The sequence below is a fragment of the Benincasa hispida genome, chromosome 8, assembly GCF_027475165.1.
Source record: "Benincasa hispida cultivar pf3 chromosome 8, pf3_genome.v1.1, whole genome shotgun sequence".
Lineage (NCBI taxonomy): Eukaryota > Viridiplantae > Streptophyta > Magnoliopsida > Cucurbitales > Cucurbitaceae > Benincasa > Benincasa hispida.
The window spans coordinates 22,383,506-22,392,186 of NC_143485.1; the positions used below are offsets into that span (position 1 = coordinate 22,383,506).

The following is an 8,681-nucleotide window of genomic DNA, read 5'->3' on the forward strand; positions in this document are numbered from 1 at the left end:
TTTGAACTCAAATTCACTTTGATGCCTACCTATATTGATCCATAAACTTCATGGAAATTCAAAAACTTAAAAATTATCAAAAATAAAATTAAAAATTTACTGTCCTACTAATTACAAACTTTAATTTTGTATTTATTAATTTTAAAATTATTAAATTTAACAAGGACGCAAAATTGCAATTTTGAAGATTTACTAAATACTTTTGAGAGTTAAAAAGTTAGGGGAAAGAACATTTTTTTTTTTTTATCTCTAAATGTTGGTTTAGTTTCAATTTGGTTTGTCGTTTTAAAAAATAAAAATTCTATTAGTTCTTAAATTTTGAGTTGATTTCAATTTAATCAATATATTTCAAAATGTTAGAATTTTACTTTGAGATTTAAGTTTTGTTTCAATTTGGTCATTGAGTTTAAGACTTATACTTTTAACTTTCAATTTTTACTATATACTCAATTTCACTCCTTAGTTTTAATATCTATTAGTTAATTTAAAAAAATTATAAATAATTAAGTTTTACCATTTTTTTCATTGTTATTAAAATTAATTTTAAATTAACTTATAAATAGAGTATTAAATAAAATTTAAATCTAAGATAGAATTATAATATTTTAAAATTTAAGAACTAAATTAAAATTAAATTCAAAATTTAAGAAGTAAAAATATAACCTTATGAAACTAAGATCAAATGAAAGTATACATTAATGGAAATAGTGAACATAATATTTGAATGAATTGAAAATGGGGGGAGGGAGCATTTTGTAATATCATTAAAGTCCAAGGGGTATTACCGGCGGGGATCTCGCTTTGAATAATTTTTTTTTTAATTTTTATTTTAAAATAAGAACAGAAAAACTAAAAAAGAGGATTAATAGCTTAGCTTTTTATGATTTTGTCCATTTATAACGGTCGGAACGATGAATAAAAGGTATTACGAAACGGAACATTTTTTTCTTCATTTTCATTTTTAACGCCGTTAAACCACCACCGTCCAATGCCGTCTGCCCATTTTCTTTTTGATTATTATAAAAAATACCCATAAAACTTTCCCATTTGTTTAAAAAATATCCCAATATTTTTAAAAGTAAAAACTTTCACAAATATTTTTAAATTTTTTTGATGAAAAATTGAGATTTAAATAGTGTATACAGAAATTTCATATCACCACATCGTTTTAGGTCATCGCTATATTTTCATAAGTCACAGTATTACCGTGAACTTTCACAAATGTTTTTAAATTATCTTTGAAGTAGTAGTTCTTTAAGGTTTTCGACAAAAAATTGAGATTAAAATAGTGTGTAGTGCCTTATAAAGAAATCTCAAATCACCACATCGTTTTAAGTTATCACTATACTTTCAGATGTCACAGAATTACTTTAAACTTTTGGAAATATTTTAAATTTTTTTATGAAAAATTAAAATTAAAATAGTGTGGTGTGCCTTATAAAGAAATCTTTAATCACCACATCGTTTTAGGTCATTGTTATACATTTACAAGTCACAATATTACTATGAACTTTCACTAATGTTCTAAAATTACCTTTGAAGTAATAAATTTTTAAAATTTTCGACGAAAAATTGATATATAAAATAGTGTGGCAATTTCCTATAAGGAAATTTTAAATCATCATATTATTTTTAGATCACCACCACATAATTTTAAGTCTCAATATCTTTTAAAATTGTAAATTTTTTTTAATTTAAGAGTAGTTTCCAAACACTTACAAAAGTTTAAGATATTATTGCATATTTTAAAAATATAGGGGGTATTTGTTGTAATTTAGCATTTCCCTTTTTAAAGGGCCGTCTGCCGATTTTCAAACGCCTCGCGTAACGTCTTTAATTTTTTTTTTTTTAAAAATCATTTTCTAATTTTTCAATTTTCGAAATTGATTTTAAATTCTATTTTTTAAAATATCATAATATATTTTTTTAATTTTCATATCCAACTACTGATCCACACTCCATCTTCTTCTTCCTCACACCTCCCACAATTTCTCTCTCTCTCTCTCTCTCTCTCTCTCTCTGTTCAACCATTGAACAAATCCTCCAAATCCAATCCATTTTCTTCATCCTCTGTCACTGTTCTTCACTTTCTCTCACTAGAATCATCGCCATTGATTCATAACCTTCTTCTTCTTCTAGCCCTTTGAACCAACTCTTCCTTTCGCCGGCCATTGATTCACTGTGTTTTTCTCTTCTGTTTCATCTTCCTTTTACTCTACTTCTTCGCCTCTTTCTGATTCAATCACAGGATTTCCGTCATTTTCGATCCAACTCAGATTCAAACCCATTTTGTATGTCTGACTCTGTTTGAGTAATCATTCCTACTGTGGACTCCCTTGTACGCCGTACTTATTTACAGTTTTTTTTTTTTTTTTTTTTTTTTTTTTTTTTTTTCCTGTAAATGTAAATTTATGAGATTGAGTTTGAGTTTGAGATTGTTTAGTTTAACTGATGGAGGTGGAGCTTCATTAGTTAGTGGAGCTTCTGAGTCTGCTTAAATTTAGGTTTCTCTACTTGTAACTATCGGCATTGGTACAGAATTTGAGTTTATTGTTATGTGTTTCCTTAGAAGATTGATTGGATTATTATGTTATGTTTGGAAAAGTCAGTACGATTTTTGCTGACTTTGGTCTTACTGGTTTCTGAAAGGTTTGAGATCCAACGACAGTTGTTTTGCGATGGAATCAGCGCAATCGCAGCAGAGAAAAGGAGGATTAGTGCCGATATCGCCGTCTCAAACTCCTCGTTCAAACGACAAGGCGACTCGAGATCTACGATCTGGGGATTCAAATTCGAGTAATAAACATGATAAAGAAAAGGGTGTCAATGTGCAGGTTATTGTGCGTTGCAGGTAATTAAATGGAGGAAATCTATTGATTTATTATCGTATTTTGTTTTGTTTCTTCTTGAAATTTGATTTGGGGGGTGTTTCCTTTTTTAGGCCATTGAGTGATGATGAAACGCGATTGCATACTCCGGTGGTGATATCCTGCCATGAAAGTAGAAGAGAAGTCTCTGCAATTCAGACTATAGCCAACAAACAGATTGATAGAACATTTGCATTTGATAAGGTTCTATTCATTCTGTTGAATAACTTAAGATGACAGATCAGCTTTGTATTTCAGTGATCAAACTCGAGCTAACCTTTGGTTAATTTCTTAAACATGCTCAATTCTCACGGGTGTGAAGCTGATAGTGGAAATTCTATAATGTTTATTAATTTCCTTTCCTTTAATGTTTGATTATATGGGATAGGTATTTGGCCCTGCATCTCAACAAAGGGAATTGTATGAACTGGCTGTGTCTCCTATTGTGTATGAAGTTCTTGAGGGTTATAATTGTACTATCTTTGCATATGGTCAAACTGGAACTGGAAAAACATATACGATGGAAGGTGGAGCTAGGAAAAAGGTCGATAACACCACTGAAATATTTTGAAATGAAGAATTATTTGTGAATTTCCTCTTTTTCACTGACAATTTGAATTTCTTGCTAATCTCAGAATGGAGAATTTCCAAGCGATGCTGGTGTAATTCCTAGAGCTGTCAAACAAATTTTTGATATTTTGGAAGCCCAGAATGCAGAGTATAATATGAAAGTTACGTTTTTGGAGTTATACAATGAAGAGATTACAGATCTTTTGGCCCCTGAAGAGACTTCAAAATTTATTGATGACAAGTCCAAGAAACCAATTGCTCTCATGGAAGATGGAAAAGGGGGTGTTTTCGTGAGAGGCTTGGAAGAAGAGATAGTTTGTTCTGCAAATGAAATATATAAAATCTTGGAGCGTGGATCGGCAAAAAGGCGTACAGCAGAGACTCTTCTGAATAAACAAAGTAGTAGGTCTCATTCCATATTTTCCATCACAATTCACATTAAAGAGTGCACTCCAGAGGGAGAGGAGATGATAAAATGTGGAAAGCTCAATCTTGTTGATCTTGCTGGCTCTGAGAATATTTCACGTTCTGGTGCTCGAGAGGTATAGTACACTAAACACTTTTGTTTATACATCATCAGATCACTATAGCTGTTGAGGATGGATGATGAAGTTAACTATATACCATCAACAGCTATAGTACACTAAACACTTTTGTTTATACACTAAACATTAAAGAGTGCACTTACGTTCAATTGCAGCTCTTTTGAGCTCATAATACACCAAAATTTCACTTAAAAGTACTATGATTAAAGATCAACTACATTTGCAGGGGAGAGCCAGAGAAGCTGGGGAGATAAACAAAAGTTTACTTACACTTGGTCGTGTTATCAATGCCCTGGTAGAGCACTCGGGTCATGTTCCATATAGGTAAGAACCATATTCTATTGTAGTACATTGCAACTGGAATTTCATTTTGTCTTCGATAAAAGGATGGATGATGAAGTTAACTGTGTTGATGGAATGATTGAAATTTCAGGGATAGTAAATTAACAAGATTACTGAGGGATTCTTTGGGAGGTAAAACAAAGACTTGCATCATTGCTACAATATCACCCTCTATCCACTGTCTAGAAGAAACACTCAGTACACTTGATTATGCACACCGTGCCAAAAACATAAAGAACAAACCAGAGGTTCAGTACTTGTTGCTTTACTGACTCACTAATCAGTTGTTTATGTTCATCTTTTGGTTTGATCCATCATACGGTTTTTCCTCCTTCCTCTTATGCATACTCTAAATGGCTCCTGATCATTCAGATTAACCAGAAGATGATGAAATCTGCTTTGATCAAGGATTTATACTCTGAAATTGATCGGCTTAAACAAGGTATTTACTGTGCATCTCTCTCTCCCTCTCTCATTGTTGAAACAAGTCATTGATGTTCCTTTTCCCCTTTGTTGGGCATTTGGTGTCTGAAAATAATCTATACTTTTCTCTATTCTAGAGGTATATGCTGCAAGGGAGAAGAATGGAATCTATATACCACGTGATCGTTACCTTAATGAGGAAGCTGAGAAGAAGGTTAGTTTTGGACTATTTTGGATTTTAGGAAAAATTTTGACTGTGTTATTAAAATATGAATCATATCATGTTCATAAAATTTTAACCGCAGGCAATGGCTGAAAAAATAGAACGAATGGAACTTGATTCAGAATCCAAGGACAAGGTGTGTTGGCAGTCGGCTAGATTTTATTTCTGAAGGTTCTGTTCATATTTGCTTATTTGGAACTTTAAAAGTTATCTTCTACTTGTGAACAGCAATTAATGGAGCTTCAGGAGCTTTATGATTCTCAGCAACTCTTGACAGAAGAGCTGAGCAATAAATTAGATAGAACAGAGGTATATCCATGAGTAGGACTATCATATCATTATTCAATAGAACAATATCCCTCACTTTTTTGTTCTTGTATTTGGAAAAAGATACTTATAGCTGTTGTTGTATGTAATTCCAGAAAAAGCTTGAGGAAACTGAACATGCTTTCTTCGATCTTGAGGAGAAACACCGCCAAGCAAATGCAACAATAAAAGAAAAGGAATTTCTGATAATTAATCTTCTCAAGTCTGGTAAGACAAGTTTCATCTGACCTTTAGCAGTTTTTTCTGTGTAATTTTGGTTTTCTTGGAATAAGTTTCTATTTCTTAGACTTTCTACTCTATATTCTAAGTTTTTCTTTGTAGATTTTGGACTTCTAAGCCTCTTAGTTCTTGACTTTATGTATTCCACATGTGTATTTTGCTTCAACACAACTTTCTGACAATTGTGCTTTATCAATTCCTACAGAGAAAGCACTCATTGAGCATGCATTTGAGTTGCGAGCAGAGCTGGAAAATGCTGCATCAGATGTGTCGGGTTTATTTGACAAAATTGGTTAGTTATTGACTTATAGTGTCTTTTAACCTTAACTTTCTTTGCCCATATAGCTGCGTCAGAGGTATTGATTATGCTGATCATCATATGTTCTATACAGAGCGCAAGGACAAAATTGAAGATAGAAACAAATTACTTGTCCAGAAATTCCAGTTTCAATTAACTCAGCAGCTCGAGTTATTGCATAAAACTGTAGCTGCTTCAGTTACCCAACAAGAGCAGCAACTGAGGGATATGGAGGAAGACATGCAATCTTTTGTTTCAACAAAGGCAAAGGTAAGGTTTGATTAAGACCATTTTTCCACTGGAACTTCTCATGCTCACTCATAATTTTCATTCTGCTTGTGAAGGCTACTGAAGAACTTAGAGAACGGATTGGGAATTTGAAAGTAACGTATGGTTCTCGAGTTAAAGCTCTGAATGATATAACTGGAGAGCTTGAAGGAAACTTTCAATCAACCTTTGGTGATATAAATTCTGAAGTTTCAAAGCATTCATCAGCTCTTGAAAACGTAAGCATTTGATTCCTTCTATTTTGGTCAACGAACTTTCACCTTATCATGTGCTGGTTGGACTGATTTTGGTCGATTCAGCTTTTCAATGGTATTGCTTCAGAAGCTGAGGCATTGCTCAGTGACCTTCAAAATAGCCTTCACAAACAGGAGGAGAAGCTGACTGCATATGCTCAAAAGCAGCATCAGGTTTTTTGATCAACAACACTTCTTTATGTCGAAAATTTTAACGATATTTCAGAATTGCTCAACTTATTGGGGATTCATATAGGCACATGCTAGAGCAGTAGAAACCACACGCTCAGTTTCTAAAGTTACCTCAAACTTCATAAAGACGATGGATATGCATGCGTCAAAGCTCACCCACATTGTGGAAGATGCACAATCAGTCAATGAGCAGAAATTGTCCGAACTTGAAAAGAAATTTGAGGTAGTTGCAGATTGCAAAGACTTTGTAATAGATTTTATAGTTACTAGAGTCTTGTATTGAGCTTCAAATTCATTTGGAATCTACAGGAGTGTGCTGCCAATGAAGAAAAACAACTGTTGGCAAAAGTGGCTGAGTTGCTTGCAAGTTCAAACGCGAGAAAGAAACAATTGGTATTTCTTAACTTCAGTCTCTAACTAAATTGCATGTCATAATGTAACTTGTTACTGAGAAGATTAGGTACAACTTCTTTTAGGATCTAAAGGTTAATGGTTCATTTTCATAGGTTCAAACAGCAATCAGTGACCTGCGTGAGAGTGCTACAAGTAGAACTAACATGCTACAGCAGGAAATGTCCACCATGCAGGAGTGTACTTCTTCAGTGAAAACTGAATGGGCATTGCACCTCGAAAAAGCAGAGTCACACTACCACGAAGATACCTCTGCTGTCGAACACGGGAAGAAAGACATGGAAGAGGTTCTTCAAAATTGGTACGATCTAGTTCATATAACTTCTTTCACTTGCAAATACCTATTTATTAGCCTATCGAGTTAATGGGTGTTACGAACTGTTTAGCTTGAACAAGGCAAAAATGGGTGCTCAACAATGGAGGACTGCTCAAGAATCGTTACTCAGTTTGGAAAACAACAGCGTCGCTTCTGTGGATTCCATTTTTCGGTACACAATTTATCCTTGAAAGAGAACTATATGAAAAACAATTGTTGTATTATATTCAAGATCAGTCATCATTACATTCTTATTTCCATTAGGGATGGGACGGAATCCAATCAAGCATTACGTGCTCGGTTTTCTTCCGCTGCATCTGCTGCTCTTGAAGATGTTGACAGTGCAAACAAGAATCTCCTCTCATCTGTTGATCGTCAGTGTCCTACATTAACTGTATATAGTAACTTCCATCTTTTTTATCCAAATAATCCCTCAACTTATGAATTGGTGGCTTGTGCAGATTCGTTAGAACTCGACAACGAAGCGTGTGGAAATCTCAACTCGATGATTACTCCTTGTTGCGAGGAGCTAAGAGATTTGAAAGGTGGCCATTACCACAAGATAGTAGAAATCACTGAACATGCAGGAACATGTCTGCTGACAGAATACACGGTAGATACAGTTAAAACATAACAATGTTTGTCAGTTAAGTTCATTCACTTTTGATTTAATATCTCTGCCATTTTCATTATTCAACAGGTTGATGAACCATCTTGTTCAACACCAAGAAAGCGATCATTCAACTTGCCAAGCATGGCGTCCATCGAAGAACTTCGAACACCGGCTTTTGATGAGCTTCTCAAGTCATTCTGGGATTTGAAATATTCAAAGCAATCAAATGGAGATGTAAAACATTTAGCAGGAGCACATGAAGCCACACAATCAGTAAGAGATTCTAGAGTTCCTCTAACTGCTATAAATTAAAAGGACTTGAAAAAACATAAATAGAGAAAAGACATGGATTTGTATGTAAATATAAAGGCTCATATATATCTTTGGTAATTTTACATTCGTTAATTTTTTTTCTTCCCCCCTTTTTGGCAAAAATGAAAAGAAATACACCTTTTGGAGGCAGGAAATCAGGTTTTCCCCCAATTTAGTCATTAGTTCTGTCTTCTGTGCTATTTACCGATTGATGAAGTGTACTTTTTTAAACATCATATGTATTTTCACATCCTTGATGAATCCATTATCATTTCCACTTATTGATTTTGCTCCTCACTTATGTTTGGTTTCAATTTGGTTTGGTTATATATCTTCGAACATCTTTATCGTTGTCACATATCATGTAAAAAATTTCTTATGTAGAACGTCTTTTTTAAATGAGTTCAGTTGACATAATAATTGTATTATCAACTTCGAGATTAGTCCCACTCTACATACCGTAAATAAACTAAAATAACGAGTTTGAGAGAAGGGGTGAATT

The 8,681-nt window shown here is 33.6% G+C and overlaps 1 protein-coding gene across 4 annotated transcripts; it reads left to right on the forward strand.

Annotated features, from left to right (window-relative positions):
* The first annotated feature begins 1,937 nt into the window (after positions 1-1,937).
* LOC120083767 (kinesin-like protein KIN-5D) lies at positions 1,938-8,460 on the forward strand. 4 transcript variants are annotated; one of them, XM_039039627.2, is made up of 23 exons: positions 1,938-2,291; positions 2,650-2,851; positions 2,942-3,071; positions 3,256-3,411; positions 3,503-3,979; positions 4,209-4,306; positions 4,416-4,572; positions 4,697-4,766; positions 4,885-4,961; positions 5,053-5,106; positions 5,199-5,279; positions 5,393-5,504; positions 5,722-5,808; positions 5,909-6,084; positions 6,159-6,320; positions 6,402-6,509; positions 6,592-6,750; positions 6,837-6,920; positions 7,034-7,239; positions 7,325-7,426; positions 7,519-7,628; positions 7,716-7,867; positions 7,955-8,460. In XM_039039627.2, exons 2-23 carry the CDS (start codon positions 2,679-2,681, stop codon positions 8,177-8,179), a joined length of 3,156 nt encoding a protein of 1,051 aa, XP_038895555.1. In that variant the 5' UTR covers positions 1,938-2,291; positions 2,650-2,678; the 3' UTR covers positions 8,180-8,460. The 4 variants fall into 4 exon arrangements, with proteins under 4 accessions (XP_038895555.1, XP_090172764.1, XP_090172765.1 ...); XM_090316638.1 differs by having other exon boundaries at positions 1,946-2,338; XM_090316639.1 differs by having other exon boundaries at positions 1,976-2,311.
* Positions 8,461-8,681: the final 221 nt, after the last annotated feature.

What these genes read in the sequence shown, in the direction of transcription:
- LOC120083767 (XM_039039627.2), top strand. Translation starts at nt 2,679, where the DNA reads ATGGAATCAGCGCAATCGCAGCAGAGAAAAGGAGGATTAGTGCCGATA. An exon ending in CAGGTTATTGTGCGTTGCAG is followed by an intron (nt 2,852 to 2,941) that starts GTAATTAAATGG and finishes TTCCTTTTTTAG; the next exon opens with GCCATTGAGTGATGATGAAA. An exon ending in ATAAATTAGATAGAACAGAG is followed by an intron (nt 5,280 to 5,392) that starts GTATATCCATGA and finishes ATGTAATTCCAG; the next exon opens with AAAAAGCTTGAGGAAACTGA.